Raw genomic sequence first — 24,146 nt, 5'->3', positions numbered from 1 at the left:
TGTAAGACCATATATGTCGATTTTGAAACGCCGTAAACCCGCCTATTATTGTTAAGGTTTTTTGTGTAGGTTGTAGCTAATAAGTAGTCGCAAGCAAGGAAATGCAAGAAATGAAAAAGACTTTAAACGTAAAAAGGTGTATGTTTTAAAAACGTTAGGTTCGTGGGAGGTTACGTCCCAACGCCTCCTCCCTAAATACGCTAGTGTTAGCATACTGTAAAATAGTATCTACGAGGGTAAGTGAAAGATTCTATAAAAATGTTTTAGCATTTGACGTTTTGCTTAATGGTATTTTTACAGCAATTAGTCTTAGTTTAAAGAAATAACATTTTCCAGTGCAGTATGGCGATTGTAATAGTGAAAGTGAAATAATTTAGATAAATTGGCGTTGTAAGGTACCTGTACCAAATAAGGCCCACCTAACACTTTTTTGAAAATAACTCGAGAACCACAAATGAGAATAGACTGAAAAATCGTATTCTATTAGTTAGGGTATATGACTACAACATATTAAAACCACAATACCTGACAAACCCCAAAAATTTTTTATAAAGAAATTAAAAATTCCAAAAAATGGGCCTTATTAGGAGCATAGGCTCCTAATAAGGCCCACCAATTTTGTGAGTATTTTGATTCAAAATATAGCTGAAAAATCGTATTAAGCAAATAAAACAAGACAGCAACCACCAATTTTTGTAAGACAACGACCAACAAACGTGGGTTGAAAACTTAAAGGAATGTGACCCATCAGCATAGGTGCAGCAGGCGGGGGGTCTCCCGCCCCCCAACCGTCATTAAATAGGCAATTTTTGGGCAGTTCAAAATTATTTGAGCAATTTTTGGTACTTTTTCTGGCATATTTTGTAGCAAAGACCTTTTTTATTTTTTGGGGGGGATCAAACACTCTTTGTTTTTTTTTTAGCCAATTAGCCAAGCATCTTGCATGGGCCTTATTAGGCGCATGTGGCATCCACGAAAAAAATGTCACATTTTTATTATCAGAAAAATTTTAGCAAAAAAAAGTGCATTATCCTTTTCAATACTAAGTTGGTTGTTACATGAAAACTTCAGCCGGCTGACAACAGTTCATTTAACCGGCCAAATTCTCACTTACTTTTTTTCTAAATTAACAAAACCACTTTAACTGCAAATATCAAATTTTTGTTGTGCTCTAGCGAATCGGTTGATCACGTGACAAGGATGAAATCTGGTAAACCTTCATGAATTTCTATTAGTTTTTATATAGGGATAAAATTTATCATTTATTTGCACGGGTTTGCGAAATATGAGCAATGGGTCTTATTAGGGACCGGGCCTTATTAGGCACAGGTACCTTAGTAAACGTTTGTGTGTTCTCGAGCTAAGTATGGCACATAAAGAAAATTATACTGTTTTTGGGTTGGTCATGTCATTGAAACATTCCTAAACCGACATACTCGACCCAGTATTCTAGTGTTTGTAAGTGGCGTCATATATTCAGAGTGTACGAAGTTAGATGGTAGTTGTGGTAAATAATCTCGATGACGTAGAATATGTTACATATTAGTCGTTACTATGAAATACTTTTGGAGACATATCATGACGTAAATAACGGTGTCTCTCTCTGATTGGCTGAATAAAAGCGATATAAAACGTCTTGGTTCTAATCGTTCTCTTTTATTCATCATTCAAGTCATTAGCTCTATTCGGATTTTAAAATGGATAGGAAATTGCTTCTGATGTAATCACGATTCACGACTATATTTTGGAATTTAAGAATTTGAACTTTAAGAAAGGGTGTGCTGACTAAGGAACAATCATAAATAGCATAAACAACAGAGTCAAAAATAAACTAGTCACAGAGTTCTAAAAAAAGACTAAAGCCTTTGGCTTTAGGCTCACATAAAACAGTCAAATTCGACACCCCACAGCAGTTTGAAAACAAAATAAATACGCAATGCAATTTAAATGTTGGGAAAATTAGAGGTTCAATTTAGGCAAAACTTTAAATTTGGTAAATATTTTCCCATTATACATCAGTTCACTTTTGCACATTTATGATTTTATATATGGTTAGCAGCTCAGTCGGAAAGTTCAGATTTGAGTAACGTGTTGGATGGTCCTGGGTTGAGCCGCCTTTCTTGCTATAATTGTCCAGCAATCGTTTGTATTTTGTGGTTGTTGGTGAAAGTTAGCTGTACACGGTAGTGTTAGTACATAGTTTTTAGTTTTTCATGGTTGAACTGACCGGGATTGAGTTGACATGGAACCGAACAAAACACGTAAGAGTCGGGAAATTGGCGGATGCAGTTTAATCTATAACAGATGTCGCCTCAGAAGAAGCATCATTTTACACCGCACACAACGGGCCATCATCAAAAGCGTAGGAGGACGAGAGATTGGGACTGTAACGCCAAGTGGGAAGCAGAACATCTGTAGGATCTCCTCTCCAGATGCTAATCTCGTCGTCCCTCTTGGATTGAAGATCTAGGACTGATAAGCCAGAAAAGACCCTTTTAGCATATGAGTATAGGTGGCCAGTACCGCGGTACTTTTTCAGGACCAATACCGATACCGTCGGTACTGTTTAAAAAAAGTACTGAATCTCTGCACCGAATTACGTTTTTTAAGAATTTTCAATCGGTACTCGGTACTTTTCATGTAAATATTTCATAATTTTAACAAGTATGTTTTCAAAAATACGTGTTAATTAACCCTTAATGCCAATTTTAGCCTCTGTTGATCTTTTTAATCGAGAAATGTCAAGTAAAATTTCAAGCGAGTAACGTCACATATGTTTTGACCTGGAGTAACCTTGACTGGGGCATAATACCGGCAAACATTGCATTTGCAGCAGCATATTTTACACAAAAAGTACCGGTACCGAGTACCAACAAAGTACCGAACTACTTTTTTAAAATAGTACCGAACACCGGAACTGTCGGCACATTTTTGCCAAGCATCGGTACCGTTACCGACGGTACTTTCAATGTACCGACTGCCCACCTCTGCATATGAGGAGATCTTTTCTTAATTTAGGCCTACCTGTGAAGTTATCTGACTTTATTGTTGCGTGCAGTTAGAATACTCTAAGCTTTTGTCGTCCAAAAGGTTTTGATATTCTAACAGAAATAGTTTACAAGTAAAACTTTTTATTATAGATGCTGTACACTCTCTCAATAATAAGAATAAGCAATACTATCGATTATAAGATGTTTATTGAGTTTCAATCACTATTGCTAGCTTAGACAACTCATATGTTGATTTCAATGATTCACTCGGCTTATCCTGCTCTCTGGTAGAAATGCGAGCTTATATACGTTAAGGAGATGGGAGTTAAAATATTCGACTTCTTTTATAACGGAAAATTTGACTTCATGCAAAGAAACCCTAAATCTGCATGGAATTGCTTCCGGATGCGAAGCTATAGTTTGTGAAGAACGTGGGAGGTCACCGGTAACTTGGTCGTGAGGTTGCCAGTTTTCAGTAACATCAAGTGTAGTGAAGCGAGAACTTTCAGTATAAGCACTTGAAACTTAAAGGCAACGAGCATAAAACCGTAGGGTTCGCTCTCTCACGCTGAAAATCAGAGGTTCGTTGGATGGTCGTTTGAACGCAGCAAGCATCTTGTGTCTTTTTAGATCTACGCCTAGCCGCCTCTGTTTTCTCTATCACTAGTTTGTTATTTTTTCGAGCAGCTTTCCTTGCGTCTTCATCTCACTTTCTAGGCCAACCCAGGTTTTGTAAAAGCGCCAGACTTCGTCTTGAGTTCTCATTTTCACCAATCTTCGCTAGCTGTAGGAGCTCTTGCTCAGCGCACTGAAGGATCAACAGTGAAGATGGTCGGGCCCGGTCCTTTTTATTTGGTGAACGCTCGTTGACTAACTGATATCACCCCTACACTCATTCATTGAATGCCCGGGGAGTCACTTAGCTGTTCTGCTTGGTGTAGACACCAGACGGCATCCTTCATGAGGTGGTGTGTAATAAATTGTACAAACTGGTCATATGCTCTGTTTACTTTGAATACTATTTTCAGGAATAGGTCGGCACCCTCCTGTTTTAGTTGAGTTCGCTGCTGTTAAAGGGTAAGTGTCAGAAGACTCTATTTTATCGACATGAGAGTGGGCAAAAAGACGATAAAACAACGAAAACGTGATGTTAACAGGATTAATTAAATGCATGACAAGCAAGCAGTGATTTTAACAAATAAAATCCTTAAAGAATAAAAAACAAATAATTGTGATTGAACAAATACCAGCGTTGAGGGATACACATTTGTAAAATATGGGATAAAAAGTCAATTGGTGCCTTTTAGCTTAAAAAGCCTAAAAGGTACCCAGCGACAGTCTATGTGATTTAGAATAGCAAAGCCAGAATTACAGGACATAGAAAGCCTACTTATAAGAGTATGAGCATAGACTAATCCAATAATTATGCGGACAAAATGACACTATAACAAAAATGGAGAAGTCTTCAAATTGCAATTACTTCACTACATATCACTTTGTTTGAAATCATCAAAGACTTCAGTAGCGCATGTCCTGTGATTTTTGTTTGTTCTAATGATAATCATCTCCAGACGCATCTGCAAAAAGCGTAGACGACTGATGGCCAGGAGTTGTTGGTTTTACCCTAAAAACTCTTTTACAGCCGTCTGCAGAACACATTTCTATTTGTTCATAACTATTTTTACAATCGGACTTCATGTGACAAAAATTATTAAAAAACCTTGGTGCACTATCATCATTGGACTGATCAGAAAATGCCAAACTTGCGGAACAGCCAGGATGGGAAAAAGAAGCATTTGTTACATCAGAGTTGTGGTAAGACATTTCGTTTTGCTTATAGCGAGAAAATCCTAGGCTTTCAGAAAGGTGAAGGGATATATCCGAGTTTGCAAGTTTATGTTTGCTTGTATCGTTTTGTGTTGATTGAGAGCGGGCAATGTCGTTTTCGGTTAAAATTGTTTCCATCACCTCATTAAAAGCACTGCAATATCTTTTTGGATGAATCACGATACCATCCTTGTAACTGCTATCCTGTAGTATTATAATAAAAATAATTTATAAAATACAAGTAGCCTAAAGTCAGTTTTATACTTATGAAATATGAATTTAATATTGAAAGACTATACGACCACAACCGAAAACACTGTTTTGGGTTAAAGAAACGCATCAAATGATAATGCCATATATTTCTTAATAAGTAGGCTATTCATGCACCTCTGTTTGTTGTTGAGTAGGCACCATCAAAGAAGCTTTATGTCGTTTCACTAGAAACAAACAACAGGTTCCAGGACATTCTGCGTTAGGTCTGTCTTTCATCTTGTGTAAATGAACATGCTTTTTAAGAATCTGCCTGCGTCTGCATTGAGCACCGGACAGTTCGCTTTCGAACTCGTTTTTTACCTGTGTTTGGAAGTGAAAAAACAACATTAATATTTATAAAACAGCTAGCTTTATTCAAATAGAATATTATTATTTACTGTGGTATTTGACGTAAATTGCTTAAGTTAAGCTTCACAGTATAACCAAAGCTTAATTTGAGCAATTTTCTAAGTCGATGGTGGCTGAAGAAGTTAACCTTGGTATATAAAATAAAAAGACAGAAAATAATAACCCACGGCGCTAAAGATTAACTTTAAAATTAACCAACACGAACTTCCGCAAGCTTGGTCTTGCTTCATCTGGTGTAGCCATAAGATGGCTAAAATCATTTATTAAATTGTAGCCTAGTGTTTATTCATTTAATGTGGGATATTTGTGCAAAAAATATGTTGGTCTTGTATCAAAGAAATCTATTCACTGGATAAAGTAATAAAAAAATGGATAAGCTTGTATTCAGTGGTTAAAGGATCACAGTATCACCACAAACATGAGACAAATTTGGTGGTGATTGTGATATATTCAGTGAATATTCTGACACCATGTAAGACGATCGGAGTACGTCACAATGATCCTTGTTTAATGTACGGAATTAAATACAGAGTGTTTTGCTGAATTTTGTATGAAATAAGAGATTATGTTTAGGTAGAATTGGTAGATAATAATTAATTAATAAGCAACAGGTAATATTGTGTCCAATGTGTTTGTAAACGAACAAAGGCTTATTATGATGTAACTCAGCGCTTTCTAACATATGGTAATCGGTATAATAGCATAATGGTATTTGGTATAAACCAAACGTAAAGTCTACTTTACATGCAACATACATTGTAAGACAATTTATTCTAGAATAAAAAACTAGAAAGCAGCACGCATAAAATAGTGGTTATTATCGTCACGTCACACACGCATCCCTAAGGTGGCGAACGACCCCTCTCCCTGCCTACGCCACTGCTTTGAGGTGCTACGTTGTTCTACCACATACTGTAAATTTCATGTTTTATCTGTATATGCTTTTTTCCCTACAGAACCTGTCTGGTAGTGGTATGTCAATCAAGTGAAGATTTGACAAACAAATCGCGCACCTACAGATTTTTATGGTATACAACAAACATGTTATTTTTTATAAAAGCATATGCGTATGTCTGTTGGCCTGGGGCTGCAGTCCCTCCAGTCCCGCTTTAATTCGCTACTGCTTATTTGCGTGTTTTGTACTGAAACTCGGTAACGTTAGTTTACGGCTTTGGGGCTTTAGGAATAAGTTCTGCTTCATAGCAGTTTCTACTCGGTTACAATAAAGCGTTTAAATGTTTATTCATAAACGCAAGGTACAAACATTATACTTATAACATGTGCATAAGGTTATTAAAACCAATTGCTCAGTAACAAGATTTTCACAAATATTTCTAAATTTTAAGATTTGTACTTTTCACTGTATACGTAATGTTTATGCCAATCAATCTCGGGTGTGCGACTATAGCTTTCCACTGTATTGTTCACATAAAACTTTGTTCCGTAACTCTAGGTAGGCCTAAATGCATGAGTGCTTATATGAGTATCACGCGGTCAGTGTTGCAGTTAAAAAAATATTGTTTAAAAAAATGGTTCTCTCTTTAAAATTGCATAACCCTTTTAAAGCTGCTATCCTTGGTGACGATAACAAATCACCACATGTACACTAGATTTTTTAATTGGAATAACATATTTTTGGTTTTACGATTCCCCATGTGTGGCAAAGTATTCAATTTTGACCTTCACATTTCACTTTTTTCAGTCCACTTATTCAGGCTTAGAAACAAATCTTTTTGTTATTGTGGAATCACTGTGTATTTTTTATTTATTTTTATCGTGAGCATGGAGTTGTTCAACGTTTGTATCTTATTATGCATATTTATATGATTGACTTCGTTTGTTTGTTTATGTATGGTATGCGTGTAGTATGTTTTCGAAAGTTGTGTATTTGCAAATGCTGTAACTTGTTTCGCGCCACTGGAACACTGTGTTTTTAACATTACTTCCCCGGTTATTATGCTGTGCAAATTCTCTAAGCTACATTGCTCTGTTGCGATCCTGATTTTCGGTCAGCTATAGTACGCTGGTTAATTGAAAAATTAACAATAAGCAGTAGCTTGTCAACATATACTAGCTGGGAACAACTTGGCTTATAACTGTCAATTTGTGGCAACATAATTTTTGAAGCGCAATTAAATGCTATAGTTACTGACTATACTTCATTTAGTTGAGCAAAATTTAACTGGTATTTTACGCTTTATCCTTTACCTAAATCAATTTATTAAATTTATTCACCTAGTCCTAAACCAATATCACAGCGAACAAGAAAAGTGTCATACAGTCGAGTTTGGAATGGAATGGAGTGGAATGACATACTTCCTCTTCACTGCCTTCATTATGACTGCCATAACCCGTTCAATTCAACATTGAAGTTACAGGTAATGAGATTAAGTATAACAAATAATATGTTTAGTTTTAACGTGTAGTATTGTATGCGCAGCTCATTAAACTATCTTAGTATAAAAATTCCTAAATTTCCTAAATTCTAAATTCTTGGATATTTCTTTTCAATTTTTTATTATCTTAATTTTTATTTTATATCAAACAAGTAGACATATAAATTTTTTGAAAATCTTTGGCCAGTCTATTTAGGTGGTGGTGTTTTTGAATAAAATTTTTCATAAAATAGCCTTGTTTTTGCGCTAGGCACCAGCCTTCCCTGTAAGATAATCTGTCTGTGTTATAAAATTTTCACATTGCTTACCAGATTTAACTTGGTCCCTGAGTAAGAGTGCATCAAAAACTCAATAGCGGCTGTAAGGATTGAAAGTGCAGCTCCAAAACAAAGAAACATAAAAGCTCCCCCCAAATTAGATAGGGTTAGTGATTGTGTAGATGAATTATCCTCCTGGTATAAATTCTGTTAATTGCGTATCGAAGAGACAAAGTATGGTATCTAAGTCTATTTTGCGTTGTATACCTACTATAGTTATAACCGTTACTTGAATGGCACATTTATTTAAGTTTCTTATAGATGTGCGCACATACAGCGTGGATTAAAGGAACGTATAAGCACTTCAACGAAGTCGTCATTCTGCTGTATAGGACTTCTGGATGTTGATCATACAGCTTTTTATATACTATAAACCTACTCAGTTATATCTTCTTTTAGAAGACATACGCATCCTCTTACCTTTAAGCATTTTGTGGCGTTTTCTTCCCACCATTTATGTTTCAACTCATCTAGTAAACCTTTCTCTTGTAGCTTCAGTATGGAAACGCTCAGTTCATCACGCAGGGATGAATCTGAAAACAGTATACATCAAGCATGTTCAGTTTTTAAAGCAGCCTATATTGCAAAAATCTCATGTTTCCGGAAGACTTTTTTATAACGAATAAAGAAATTTGGTCTTTAACTTAGACCAACCTGGAGAAAAAATAGCATAAGGTGGTTTACAGTAACTTTAGGAATTAGAATTTTTCAATCCATATAAATCAGTAATTACCCATAGTAGCAATGCCATATCCTCGCGTGTCCAACAACCCACCTACTTGCGTGAGGTTGCAGTTATCGTTTACAATATATTCCAGTGTACTTGACTCCATCAAATATGCATAGTTTCCTATTAAAGGTTAAATGAAGGAACTGATTCTCCGTTTTTATGTACAACAACATACCATAATATCAATATAAAACTAATGTACGCAATGTAAGTTTTACTTATAAAAAAGAATGAGAATAAACTGCTTTCCACAAATGTAGCCTATTATTCATAACTAACTCCGTCACTTAATATTTACAGTCTTTAACATAGGCTCAATTCAGGTCGTTAGCCAGCAAACATAGATGAATAACTCATAAAAGTTCGCACCTTCAAATACACGTTTTATTCCCTCTTCTTTACTTAACGCAAATAAATCTTGTGTTTGATTTAAAACTTTCCATATTTGTGCATAGGTTCTGATCTTTGAATTCTGTACAAAAGAAATTTTGCAAGCAATGTATACTGTACAATAAAGGTTTTCTGAGTCGATTCCAGATAAAGCGAAAGTGCAAACCTTTCCTTGGAGGGCGCTTTATAGTTTTTTGGGTTTATATGCAATGACGTTTTTATATCTGCTTTTTGGTTTAATAGAAATTCGTACAAATTATTTTATTCAATTAATTGATTTTAAAGAGATAAAATCTTGTTTTTCCAGATTTCATGCTCATGCAGTTAAGTAATACCTATATAGTATAGGTCTTATAGTCTATAGGCTACAGTCTATACCCAAAAAAGAAAGAAATTCCTGTAATGAAGACAAAATTTAAAAAATCTTATCAAGGAAAAGCTGTTCAAAAATAAAAACGCTGAGCCGAATTGTGAACAAAGTACATTAGCAAGTACTTGAATTTTACCGTGGTTCCCTTTTCTACTTCACTTTGTATTTGTAATTGTTTCAGTTTGATCAATGCAATGTATACATGGAAATAAAAACTGATATACTTACTCTAAAAAACGATGCTGTTGCTCCATGTTTTAACGTACCGTATTTTACGGTGCTCTGGGCAACTAGGTCGTCGACAGACGAAATAGCAGTTTCCATTCTCGTAACAGTCAAAAATGCAGCTAAATTAGCAGTATATGAAGATATCAATATAAGAGTGAAAAACCACCACACTCCAGCTAAAAGTCTGCAAATGAAGTATATTTACAAGTGTGACCCACACATTAATTTTGTGAGTCGTTAAAGTAAGCATATTACAGTGGAATATAGCATTTTAAAAAATTGTAACGCAACCGAATGCAGGGAAGCAACAAAATAACGAGTTACTACAACCAATAAAATAGCAAGAAAATAGGCTCATTGTTGAAATTTTATGAGCAGATGCTAAGGATTTACATTCAAAAATCATGTCTTGTGTCATGTTGTTTTTATCTTGAAAGAATCGATTGACTTCTCAAATCAGCAAAATTATCACTTGCTAAATTTACAGTCTTGAGTATTTTTTTCGCTGGTGTAGCTTTTACCATATATCTTCTTGGAAGTGCCAGACAGACGGCAGACGTATTACAAGTGAAAGGATAATAGCTTACCTATATCATTTTACACGGAAACCAACATGGTACAACCGTTCTAACACAAGTATTATCTTACGGAGCACACTCTATATATATTCATCCTTTTATTAAAAGTTATTGAATTTTATTGGAAGTTAGGCTCTTTGAGAAAGAAATATTGTCAGCTTGCTTGTTGTAAATGAAATAAAAATGTACAGTAATCATCATCCTGCTTGTATGAACCTGTAATTTTTATTCTGTCAATCACTGCAACTTTGATGATAATATTTGCTGGATACAAACTTGCATTGATTTTGGCATGGACAATTTCTTTTAATGCAACCAGCTCAAAGTCATGAAATGTTTTTTACCTTGTTGATGTTGATTTTAAGGTAAGATCAGATCCTTGTTGCATTAGTGCTCCTATACCAAACCAAAGGCTGTCTAGGATACTAAAGTTGTTTGTACCACTAGAACAGTTGTCATTCATGTTGTCAGATATATCTGGGCTCAATCTATACAAATGAAAAAGGTGATAAAAATTGAAAACCGCTCGAAGGAAATCACGGAAGCTAAAGTATATTTCACAAAACTGGATTTTACGATCTGCATGATTAACCTGAAACTTCATCTGTAATTATATGTTGTTATTCAAATATATTTGTTATGTACCTGGCAATACAAAACATAATGAAAGCAACAGCAACGTAAGCTATAAAAACCAGAACCCAAATCAAAGGAGACAGAGGTTCAAGAAATCCAAAAATGTTGGGATGTTCCGTAGTAGGCTTTTGAAACAAGATACTAACTCCGAAGCTCATGTATGGTTTAGTGAAGCGTACAACTCTTTCGCGATCGTATGTGATCGTTAAAGGAGCAACAGCCAGGTCTGCATGCTGTGTACAGGAAGTTTATGCAAGTCACATTCACATGACCAAAAACTATTATAAGAACTTTTGCCATAAAACTTTGTAGCATAAAGATGGAAGATCCTGTCTTTACTCTGACGTATCGGACCAGAAACAAATTTTGTCAAATATTATCTAGGCTAATATAGTTGCGACGAAATACGTTACTTCGTTTAATTTTATTGTTTGCTCCATTAAAAATAAAAATAGCCTACGATTACGTGAATATTATAAACGACATGATTTGTGACCACTTATTTTTAAAGTAAATATTTTTCGCAAACATTTTTCGGAAACCAAGTTTTGCTCATCTTTGGTGTGGATGAATTATCTCATTTTGGAGAAGCACGTTTTGCAATGATCTTTCTCGACATGTTTCGTAAAATATTATACTACTACTTTGATTATACCTACTGTTAGTAGGCTTTAATGTATAGAACATTTAGTATGATGAAATTAGTATGTTTCTTTTATAAAACGTTTACGAATATTATAGGCTATAGTGTAATAATATTAAGAAATATGCAAGGATATTTAATAAGGTAGATTTGAGCTCTCGTATTTTTTGGTTGGGAAATTAATATAAGCTACGAAATACAAACTTTCACATACCAACCATCAAAGGCTACTGCATATTCTGATGTAACCAATTATGTGAAAATGATTAAAAACGAAGTTTTTGTACCTTTTTTGTAAGTTCGCCAATCATTCCGTCCCAGGAACCGTCTGGTTTGATGTCACCATAATTGTGATCCGGAACTTCACGTAAAGTATAGGAAAATTGTAAATCTTTAGAAAGCAACTGAAAAAATGAAAATTTTTGACGCCTGAGTAATTGCAACAACTAGAGAGGGCAATTATATCAATTACTTGGACATATTTTCTCTTATTTTTTATTGTATTTATTTGGATTTAAGAAGTGAAAACAGGCAGAGATAATTTTATACACTATAAGCATTAAGCAAACATGCTTTGGTTAGTTTCAAACCTATAATTTATAAATTAGATGTTGCTTGATCATCACGGATAGAATACTTACATTAAGCAAGTCAATGCAGTATCCATAATATGATTCCTCAAATACGTTTTCGTCTTTGTTATAGACTTTTTTTTTGAATACGTATGGCTCCTCCTGAAAATTTATTTTATTTGAAAATTAATTGAATTCTTGATTTTAAACAATCCATACCAATGTTTTGTTTTGTGTGCGATTTAAAAACTAATTTACAATTCTTCAAATGTTCAACTATAAATGGGTATTTTTCAATTGTTCCATTATTTTAGCATCTCTCACCACTATTATTGAAACCACAAGAGTAGCATTTGTCAGCGAAACAGTAGTGGAAGAAGATTTTTTGTTGTCAGAATTTGTTTCCATCGTAAGCCTTTTTTCAACACCTTTTACGTTGTTAAAACTGAAAACGTCAAAGTTTTCGGAATTCCATTGACCAATCTGAAAACATTTTTTTTCTATAAATTGTAAAAACAGACACTTATATAGTTTTTTTTCTACGACAGTTGCCTGGAAGCAATTTTTTGCAACATATGTAAAAGTATATGTCAGGTTTTCTTCACCTTTTTCAATCCATGATAGCTAATGCTTAGTATATTTATTGTAATATTTGTTCTTTCTCCATCCTGTCCAAAAGTGATTCTTCCAGTCATTCCAGTGTAATCCACCTATGTATAGTTATCATTATGCACAAGGGTGAATGCTGTGTGAAACGACATAAACATGACTTTTTGCATTAACTTGAAATTTATGGAACTTATAAACAAGACCAAAATACCGAAAGGAGTGATTGCATCAAGTCTTTTCCAAAAAACCAAGTTTTATCTGAGGTACAAGGCAGACTGCGATGGCTAAATCTGAGATTCGTTGATGTTATTAGGGTAGAAAGAGCTTTGGCGTATACATGCAGTGCATCATACATTAATGCCGTGTCTTCCTACATATAAGGCACTGACAATTATTTATTCGACGTATTCCATTCTAACACGCCGCCATAATTGACCACAACAATAACAGCAAACAAACTACTATATTATAGCAATATAGCCTGAGATTATACATTACCAAAAGACCTCACCGTATGGCATAAGCTTTGTTTAAATTAATAAGAATTTGCAATTAAAAGCGTTCTAATTTGTGCTGCCACCTTTAAAACACATCCTTTCCGCTAGTTGCAGTCTCTTGTCACTTTAACCAAAGTTATATTTTTTGGTTAAATACGTAAGTGGTTGTTGAAGACATAGTGCATTTGCTATAAGCTATGGTATAACATGGTAATAATCTACATCTAGTGACTAAATCAGTCATTAATTACATCCAGCCAAGCAATCGAAACTGTTCCAAAGCATGAAAATGCTCTGTAAGATAACCTAGCAACTTAAAACAAAATACACGGGGGTTCATAACACATGCAACCATTATGAAACCATTGTACCAAAATCATCAGTCATATATGTATCAAAAAGTGACTACATCGCAAACAAAATTTAAATGAGGGGCAGGTCCAAAACCAAGTTGGCCTTAAATCAAAGAATATAGTTATCAGTAAATATGTTGAAGAAAGGATTTAAATGACATAGTGGTAAAGCAGTTTCGGTACATTCCCATAGTGGGAATGTATGGAATCGAGTTATTTTGGATTAGGTCCGAAACCAAATTTTTGACTAAAGACATCAAAATATTTCGGTGGAATCATACAATCTAGTATTACAAGTATTTTTATCATAAAAATAAAAAAAGCGGTTTATACACTATAATTAACGAAATACAATAGTTGAACATATACTCATATTTGAAGTTGTAACTTGCAACAGAATGGTATATAACCTATAGGCTACGTCAATGACATGATTAAATTTCTTGATACGTACAACAATAATCATATCTGCTGTTGTTATGGTTTTCTTGCAATAAAAGCGTTTTCAAGCAGGGTTTTAGAAGAATCTTAAATATTTAGGTTGAGGCCGAATTAAATTAGGGACTTCACCCGACTCGGCCGAATTAATTTGAAATTTTGCTGCACCTCTGGAGGCTCTGGTTAATAGATAAATTAAGTCTAACATTTTACAGTACTTTCTATTATGACGCAGATGACGGCCAATGTACCTTGAAAATGTAAAAATCAATATGCTTCATGACTGGGGTTTGATTTAGGCGTGTTAACAGTGTTACGGTAACTAGCGGATTTTGGATGGAATACGTCTCCGTAGGTAGGTGATAAGTAGCGGTTAATGATTATTTTCCGCATATAGAAACTTCACACATGACATTACATGAACTGGAAAATCATTCTTGCTTTTACAGAGTAGACAATCAGTCCATCTTCGTTTTGGTCGTCCTTGTTACAAGTTCCGGGAACTTTACCTTCGAGTGTAAGTTTGTCTAAGCCACAATGTCGTTATAAATAGCCAAAGCAACGGAGTTTTAAATTTATTATTTGGTTTTACAGTACCGGATTGAGCGCTTTTCGGAGCGGACGAATATGCGCTTTTCGGCATTAATTTATACCTATTGCAATAACTGCTTAACCATTGGGCTTTAGTACTTTTTCCAGTACACTAACTGACTACTACTCTTTGCTTTAACACCAAATTATTTTTATATTTGCCCCCAACAACTTAAAGTAAAAAGAAATTGATTATTTAGGCCTACCCAGCTATCTTGAAGGATCTGAGAAGTAGCATATACTTACCGTAAAGTTGCTGAAGAGTAAATCTTGAAAATCTTCATTCAAAATAACCTAAAACAAAAAGAAATTTGTGGGCTAATTAAAAGTAAAAGTTTCCAGGCAAAATAAACTTACAGAGTAAGTTATAAGAACTTGTTAACAAACTGGTTAGTTTTTGTTTAATTATGTTTTTATCATGATACAATTTGTTTTTGTTTTGTGGTGCTGTTCTTATTAACTTATAATTTTAGCCTAATTGGGTTTTAGTTAGCTTAAACTAAATTTTGTTTTTAAATCCAATGTTTTGCGATGGTTTCTAGCAGTCAATTGATATAATCTTTTTAGTTTTTATCTCAAGTTTCGTACTTCAGTAGGTATTCTTTTAAGCTATATAGTATATTCGATGTTCTTTACTTTAATTATTTTGAATTGTATTTAACTTTATTTATTTCATTTTTTAAATTACACAATAAAGAACAATATGTTCTAGCATTAACTTAACAAAACAGTTTTTACGCGATCTTTGTAAATGGTTTGCCGTTACATATTTATCTTTTTATAATAAAGTTGCTGTAGGCCGAATCGCTCATCTTCCAACTTACTTATTGCACTAAACGTTGCTTGCAAATTTTCTCATGAGAGATTAGCATTTTTCTGAATAAGTTAATGACAGTGGAGCGTCAATCCTGAGTGACAGTTAAAAAATGAAAAATACGAAGAAAAACATATTCAAATACTGTATATGGTACAACAACAAGAATCTAAATCAAAAAAAAGAAAAAGAAAAAATGAAAGAAAATGTTTCCATTAATAAAAACAATATTCACTTTTATCACTTTTTATACAGACTAAAGTTTGGAAGCAAAAAAGTATTGTTTTTGTTTTGTAGGATTAGATTATTATTGATAACCTTACCCGTTTGTGCTGGTTGTTCAAGCTAGTTTGTATAAATTTATTCCATAAGGATCGAATGATTTGTGTTTTCGAAAATTGTTCATCTGTGACAGACAACGCTAAAATTCGATATCTTCCGAAGATATAATGATTGTCCCGCAAAACAAAACACGAGTTCTTGAGCATTACAAAAATACAATTTAAGTATGAACTCCATAATGAACAAGATCTTGATTAAAATACTGTGTTTTTCAACAATTTAACAAAACATGCTCTTTTGGTGTATAACGTTTTAAATTGAGACCAAATTTTGTGTACCCACTCCGGTAACTACTTCCAAATTTTCGTTTTGGATGCGCACCTACTACAGCACTAACCTTCTGTGGTTATAATTTCATTCTATTCTGCAAACAGCGCGCTTGCATTCCTCTTTTATGCAAACAAAGATCGGAAGAAAGTTAGGAAGATTAGAAACGAATCCTTTCGATTAAATGGCTATATTCTAAGTGGCTACTAAATAAAAGTCAACAAAAAGTCAAACGGAACACAAATAATACCAAGAACTTGCAAAGTTTTGTTATTACCCCGTAAATTCTTCTCTTGTCCGACACGTTAACTGTAAATTTAAAACTGTGTTTGCTGCAATTAAACAATAGAAAAAGACAATCGAAAATGAAAAGTATACAAACAGAATCAATCAGCTTGCGTGTGGTACAATAAAACAGAAATATATTTTACCCACAGTTGGGCATTATCAGCCTCCAGCACGTGATTTCCGCGTGTAGCTTATGTTTCCATTGATGATGCTCGAATGTTGACAAATATATTTCTGTTTTAATTTTTTTTTGTAATTTTTAACACTCAAACTGATTCCATTAACTCAGTTTTTACCGTTAATTTTAATTTAACAAGTGCAAAGCTGCTGACCTAGTGTTTTCTTGTCTTTTTCCAATCACCGTGAAGAATATATTCAGTGATCATTCAAAGTCATTTTAGGGTGTTACAGATTTAAACGAAGAAGCCTAAATGATAAAAAAAGTATACGACTTTCGCCTTCATTCAAAAAACTGTACTTAATTTTGTTCCATTTCTTTATGTGCCGCTATATATGGCTTTTTATTGGCATTGTTTTATCGCTTTTGTTACGATAACAACGACGGTTTTGTTCTTAGTTACGCGCTTTTGTTGTTCCCAGTAATTGTTTTTGCTAGGATCTAATTAATTAAATCTACATCTATTTGAAACAAATTTTTTGCTAAATTAGAAATTTGTTAGCATGACTTTCTGCCCTGCTGAAGCTCACCTCAAAGGGATGGGGAAACGTAGGCTGCTTTAAAAGTCGTACACCCAAAGAGCATTTTTGTCATCTATAAAAAATTCTGCAAATACTTTCAGAGATTACTAAACACCGAAAAAATTCTTCTGGATACACGACAAAATATATCAACATGATACAATTATACAACGAGTGGAGAACAAAATAAGCAGTTCTTAAGACTATACTGTATCATTATTCTTTATCGCTGACATTATTAATTCTATCTTACCATTCCAAACAGAATGTAATGACTCTCGTCATTCAGCGCACCGGTTGGTAAAGCCTAAATGGAAAAACAACCAAAACATTTTTGGTTAAATTGTTTTTGATTTCAAAAGTTCTATAATTGAGTGACAACCGCCTACACTTAACCGCCATTTTTTAAATTTCGCTGGTATACAGGATTTTTAATTATAAATTTTATGATTGCTTTATGGCAAGAAAAAGCAGAATAAAAGCACAGGCAGGTGAGAAACAAAAATATCACGTAATGTTTGTTGAACGTTTTGTGTTTACTTAAAGTGAGGAAAACAAGTTGATATTATATAAAAAAAAATTATGAACTGAACATTCTGGAAAAATACTTTAAAAAAATTCAAGTTTTATGTAGTTTTCGGCAAAAGTTTCAGTTTTTGGCTTTCATTGTGACGTAGATGAAGGCTCTTGCTATGTCATATATAGATTAGTCAAATTGCTTGACAACATGTTGCTGCTGTTACTTCCCTTGCACGATAGTCAACTGAAGTCAAAAGCGTAGGTCATAGGAGTTTAGCCTATGTTAAATTAGCCGTCATGTGAAGAAATTATTAATTAAATTAAAAATCAGAAATTAAATTACAATTCCCACATACAGTGGGAATGTTGTATGTGATTACTAGGGCAACCAGTTTTTTGACCTAAAAATTTTAAATTTTGACCTTAAAATTTGCAAATTTTGACCTCATTTTGACCTAAAAAGTTTAAATATTGACCTTATTTTGACCTAAAAAGTTTAAATTTTGACCTTATTTTGACCTAAAACGTTTAAATTTTGACCTCATTTTGAAAAACGCTATACTGATAGTCTCTACAATGTCTACAGCAACTTTCTAATCTAAAGCTGCATTTAAAAATGACAAAATGCTTTTCTAGTGTTGACTTTTTTTCGTTTCTGCGTATTAAGATTGACAACTTGCAGTTTCAAATGCAATGCCGTCACATCGTGACGTCACCAAACGCGCTGAAAAGCCTTCCCTCTCTTTGTGGCTTTGGTTCTAAGTAAAATTTGCGGGACTGGAATTGTTTGCGGTACAAGAAAAGAGAAAAACGGAAGAATAATATTACAAAATGGTTACAAAATTACAAGTTTAATAGATTTTGACCTAAAAAAAAGACCTAACGAAACAATTTGACCGTATTTTGACCTAACGTAACATTTTGACTTTATCTGACCTAATAACTTCTATACCACACGTCGTACAAAGCTGAAATTTGTTTTGTGCTTGTTTCATAGCATTCCGAGCAGGTAAAAAAAAATTGACCATATTGACTTTTGGTTGCCCTAGTGATTACTTATGACATCACAAGAGTCCTTATCTACGTCACAATTTTGACCAATCTTGAGACTTTCTTTTGCTTATAATTACCTAATCAAGAAGTATTTTCCAAAACTATTTTACGCGAATATTCAGTGAATAGTGGTCTTTCATATACGATCAACTTGTTGTTGGACTTGCCCTTCAATTTAAGGCTGATTTCGACAACCGCCATGATTTAAAACATTTTCGTGAGGAAAAATATTTAGTGGCCTACTTCTACGTTTGTTTTTATGCTAACCAATGCGATAAGCCAAAAATGGAAAACTTTTCTGCTTGTCTTCCATTGATCAAACTTACCATAAACAAACAAACAAATGTAAGCTTAACAGACCGCATTGCTACAATTATAAGCCGCTATTGGCCATATGTTACGCCAGGGGTATCCAACCCGTGGCCCGCGGAAAGGTTCTGAGTGGCCTGCGCGGTATTTTTCGAAATGACTTATAATATAGATAATAGAGCAATAGACAGTAAATATAGCCTACTATAGTCTCTAGGACAGGGATGCACAACTGTTCAAGTTAATTTTATTGAATCACAATTTATTTCTAAGATTAGAATTTTGGTTTAGTAAGATAATTAGAGTTTTAATTAGAAATTAGCAGTAAACACTCAAGTGGCCCGCGCAATCATTTGTAAATCGCATGTGGCCCTTTGGCCAAAAAGGGTGGACACCCCTGTGTTACGCAATACACTAAATTTTTGAACCAAACAATACTACATTCTGACATAATTATGCAATTCATGGTGCCATTCAGCTGCCTTGGCGGAGATATTTACGCTAACTACATTTCTTTTTTGGCCTAACAGTGCAATTGCAAGTAAGTCATGCAGTCACACTTATCCCTGTGAACAACTTACTTCTGTTAAGACATCGAGCATCACTTTAGGACGGTTGCAATAAAATATGACTCTTTTAATTCTTTTTTTTTGCAAGATGCTTAAAGTGTCAATGTATGACGTGCCATCCACCCGGGCTACACGCAGAACGGTGACCTCCATATTCTGTTGCCGAGTAAGCGCGTCAACCAGTAGTTCAATTTCCGATGGGTCTTCACAATATAGCAAAGCAATTTCTCTCCATTTGAAATAAATTGCCAAATCAAAAATGACTTTGTTCCACATTATCATCGACGGTGCGATTTGTAACGTATATGTTTGTCGCGGTCTAACAGCCTGTTGGACAGATAGTTACAAGCATTTTTAAATAATCAAAGTCCTATTGAAATAATCAAAGGTGTATCTGCAGCAGTGGTTCTTAACCTTTGACTGGTGACAGACCCTTCAAAATTAACTCTTTAAATTTTTAGCTTTTGCGGATCGTAATACTGAATCGTTACTAACTTGCTATACCACACCAAGTCTTACAATATGTCATAGCACGCTTTTTAAGATTTTTTTTTGTCATGCGTTACTTTTGCAGAACAAAATTTCATCCCATTATTCATACATGTCGCATTTGGCATGCAATAATACACATTGTTGAGTATGTTTGTTATCATAATAACCGTTGACGTTATTCAACAACAGCTTGATATACGCCACTACAACGAAACCAAATATGAAATGATTTAATAGAATAAATAGACTCTTGTTAATTTATTGTCCAAAGTTTGCCGTAACACCCTCGGACCTTGGTTAAGAACCCTTCATGTACTGCGTTTTTAACACAATAATTCGGATTTTAACATTTATTTTAACACAATATTGGCCTACTAAAGTTAATAAATAAATTAATATATTTTTATAAGATAGTTTTTTAGATGTGCAAATACCTTCTTTTAAATGCCGATTAATTTACAAATAGTGAATAAGCTCACCTTTGTGGCTTTTGCTTGACTCGTTAATATGTGCGGCATATGTTTTACAGCGCAAGTAGATCTGATGATACTATCACTTGAGGAACTAATGATGGCTGCCACGCCAACTGATAACAACCGACAAACTAGTAATGACAATATAATAGCCAATAATAGTGAGGTTCAATTAGCTTTAGTTCTATCAATAGCCAGGACAGTCTTGTAATTTTTGGTTTCTAAGTTTATATATTCCTCAAATAAACTAATTGTTCCAAAGTAGCTTGAGGTAATTGTTCTTACCATGATTCATACTGCGATAAGCATCAGCAAACCCCGTCGCAAAAGAGGCAATGTTATATGTAAATGTTTGGTTCATTGCAAAGCTAAACTTCCGTTTATTCAGCATGTCTATTGAAAACTCAAATGCTAATCTATGCCTTAACCCTTGCACTTTGTCTTCGCGATCCGGTTTCAAAAATGAAAAGTCCTTCTGATAATTTCTATTACTGTCAGTATAGTAATTTCCGATAATGACACCTATATAAAATTAAATATACTGTAAATATAAGCCAAATACATGGCCTTCATGGCTTTTAATTATCAAATTCCAAATAAATTATCAATACCAGAAGTAAACTACACTTCTTAGTATTAACACCACACCATATTCAATAATTTATAGGTGAGTTTAAAAACTTTTGTTTCAATCATAATAGTAAAAGTTCTTGCAGAATGCTTAAAAATAAATGCAAAATGAACATTAAAGACAAAAGTGTTGTTTTGGTGGAATTTTGGCAATTTTGGCAAAGTGGAATTTTGGCAATAACAAAAAAGAATATGTGTAAATAATTAAATATTCTAACCAAATGAATTTTATGCATGTAATAGTACGAAAAATATCAGCAAACATAATAGTTAATTAACAATCTTTAAAGGAAAAATCAATCAAAAATACTTCTAATTTACTTCAACATTATATACTTACATACAAGTATTATTGTATTGTGTTTGCTTATAGGGCAGATAAACCAATTCGATCTTTAAAAATTTGGCTTTTTTATAGTGCGCCAACATTATAGACTACTTTTTATTGAGTGCTCAAATCAATTTTGTATAGGCTAAAACACGCCATTTATTCGACAAAAGCGTTTTGAAATCGTATTACCTAAAAAAGATATAGAAACAAATAAGCATGACGTATTCATTTTAAAGTGGTCAAAAAGCTGACTTCATAGCAATCAATGTAAATCAGTTTTACGTCAAAACTCGATTTACGCCAACGGATTTAGTAAAATTAACTCGAAAACATCGGTTTAGTCAAAAGGACAATTTGATTACCGGGACTTCAACATTCCATTAGTGTTCTATTTGTTTAAAACGAAACTAAATTAATTAATAAATTAAAACATTGATCTTCTATCGGTAGCTTATTTTAATCCAACTTGATTTAAAATTTTAACTTTTTATTTAGAAAAGACACCTGGTAAATCTGTTACTTTTATAAAGTTGTGAAATAAAATGCTTTGTGTTGTTAAAAGTCACGAGTAAATCTCATAATTGAGTGACTTGTTAAAATGCAAGATATGACCTTGTCGGTTTATGTTCTGTAGTAAAAAAACACTTTTTTAGAAATAATCTTGTTGCCTTAAAGAATGAGAGAATGATAATTACGGTTTAGGTCATTGAACATCACACGTGGGTAACCATTTTTTTGGCAACAGAACTTTGAAATTTCAATGACCGTTTTCCAAAAAAAGAACAAAACCTTGCTTCGATTCCACAAGTGTAGATATTTTTTCAATGATAACTGGAAAATTATGTTAATTATTACAATCCTGCCTTTACATAGATAGCACCAAGGCGTTTGGTATAACCATGAAATTAGGAAGCTATAACTTTTAAATTTGGGAAAATTTGATAAACTGTTAATTTTAGTTTGGATTAAATTAGAGCTTAATTTAGATTCGAAAATAGATTATACTCTGGTTAAGCCTATTTCAGTAAGATTTCGTTTATGCTATAATCTTCATTAACTTTTCAGCAGGTACTTGAGAATAAAATATACTATTAAGTTTTATGTAACTTACAATCAATCAGCATTAAATGGGCCGATCAAGCATACTTTTTAGATATAGGATACTGTTGGTTAATTTTTATTTTACAACATCATAAGCTACACTGTTCTAGAAGAATGGTAGATAGTTTTCGGACAACCAGAAAAAGACGGTAACAAGGTTTCATTTTTTCTGGTCATGCTATGCATTGAAATTCAACTTTTGGTAAATGAATGTCAGAGAAACCGCTGTGGACACCCTTTTAGAAAATCAGTATACAGTATTTTGAAAGATTTTACATGGAGTAGACATACTCTTGAAACATACGCTGATAACTTTTACAAGACTCTGCAAAACATCAAGCCGATCAACCTCTAGTTTGTAAAGGTGGGCGCAATTAATGATTTGAAACTTTCGCATACGCATATAGTTTGTTAGCCGATCAATACTAGAAGTGTGAAAATACGTTCGTAGGAAATATAGGGGGCATTGGCTACAATAACTTTTAGACTGATTTGGCACAATAAATAATAGTTTGATAGGCTATCATTTATTATATAACATCTTTGTTGCAATTGACGCAAGTATTGTCTAAATAGCTGCCTGTTAGATGCAGTTGGCCTACACATTAAGAGCACAGTTTTGCAAAAGAAATTATTTACACATAATAACAATAATTTTTGCATGTAAATCTCAACTAAAGTTATAAAAATTGTTAATGATAAAATGAAGTGCATAGGCTACATAGATAACTAAGCTAAAACTAAGCTCAGAAGTCGTTGCATTTGCTTTGCTTGTTTGCACGGTCAATAGCGAAAAATAAACAATAGAATACAATACAATACAATACATAACAGGAGTTGTCATTTTACAATGTCTTATTTCTATTTTATAGTTTATACCTACAATCATCAGAGCCACTCAAAAGTAGCAGCAGCAGTAAGCTTCATCACATTTAGAAAAAAAGTGAAAAATACTATAGCTGCCAATTAAGGAACTTTTCTCTAGTCTAAACGATGATGGTTCTTTTAAAATATGGAAAAATTTGGAAAATAATCTTGTAATAAGACTAATGAGATACTAACCAACTCTGATAGCGATGATCGGGTTCACTTGGAAAATGATAAGAGCACCGAACATAATGTACTTCAGCAACATAACTTTTCGTAATCTTGAAGGTGCAAAATTTTCATAAAATATATAACGAAATCCTGAGTTGCTGTATTGAGTTGCAAATTTCACTGCAGGCTAGAAACGCAGACCTATACGAGCATACCATACAAAAGCACCAACTTTTGCACTTAAAACGTCTCTTATAAGGAATTTGCTGTGTACTTTGATCATTTAATTTGCATGCCTAAGTTAATAATGACATCGATTTTTAGTGCTGAAGTTTACTATAATGATCGTTGGGGAAAAGTCGATAGAGGCAGGCTAATTTAGCTTCATCCATCTTGAATAAGTTTTTCTTAGAAGTACTATGGTTGCCACTAGAC

At 33.6% G+C, this 24,146-nt stretch overlaps 1 protein-coding gene across 2 annotated transcripts; it reads right to left on the bottom strand.

The window, feature by feature from the left end:
• Nucleotides 1-3,904: 3,904 nt before the first annotated feature.
• Nucleotides 3,905-23,904, bottom strand: LOC143450819 (glutamate receptor ionotropic, kainate 2-like). 2 transcript variants are annotated; one of them, XM_076951537.1, is made up of 21 exons: nucleotides 23,736-23,904; nucleotides 20,897-21,133; nucleotides 20,618-20,742; nucleotides 19,659-19,973; nucleotides 17,450-17,503; nucleotides 15,924-16,079; nucleotides 15,033-15,080; nucleotides 13,119-13,277; nucleotides 12,904-13,008; nucleotides 12,623-12,781; nucleotides 12,368-12,460; nucleotides 12,014-12,130; nucleotides 11,093-11,316; nucleotides 10,792-10,935; nucleotides 9,870-10,053; nucleotides 9,251-9,353; nucleotides 8,885-9,001; nucleotides 8,572-8,684; nucleotides 8,143-8,286; nucleotides 5,205-5,390; nucleotides 3,905-5,021 (listed from the first exon to the last, which is right to left on the bottom strand). In XM_076951537.1, the coding sequence occupies exons 1-21, from the start codon at nucleotides 23,806-23,808 to the stop codon at nucleotides 4,542-4,544; spliced, it is 3,336 nt and encodes a 1,111-aa protein (XP_076807652.1). In that variant the 5' UTR covers nucleotides 23,809-23,904; the 3' UTR covers nucleotides 3,905-4,541. The 2 variants fall into 2 exon arrangements, with proteins under 2 accessions (XP_076807652.1, XP_076807653.1); XM_076951538.1 differs by having other exon boundaries at nucleotides 4,839-5,016.
• Between the last annotated feature and the right edge of the window lie 242 nt (nucleotides 23,905-24,146).

This window comes from Clavelina lepadiformis, chromosome 3 (assembly GCF_947623445.1).
Source record: "Clavelina lepadiformis chromosome 3, kaClaLepa1.1, whole genome shotgun sequence".
In the NCBI taxonomy this organism is placed as follows: domain Eukaryota; kingdom Metazoa; phylum Chordata; class Ascidiacea; order Aplousobranchia; family Clavelinidae; genus Clavelina; species Clavelina lepadiformis.
Note: the sequence above shows the minus strand (reverse complement) of the source record. Positions and strands in the feature narration are given on the sequence as shown.

Bases quoted from the DNA above. Each gene is read 5' to 3' on its own strand.
- LOC143450819 (XM_076951537.1), bottom strand. From the start codon at position 23,808: ATGTTGCTGAAGTACATTATGTTCGGTGCTCTTATCATTTTCCAAGTG. The intron at 20,743-20,896 runs GTAAGAACAATT...TGTCATTACTAG, and splicing joins TTATCGCAGTATGAATCATG to TTTGTCGGTTGTTATCAGTT. The intron at 19,974-20,617 runs GTGAGCTTATTC...TCTGTCCAACAG, and splicing joins GTCAAGCAAAAGCCACAAAG to GCTGTTAGACCGCGACAAAC.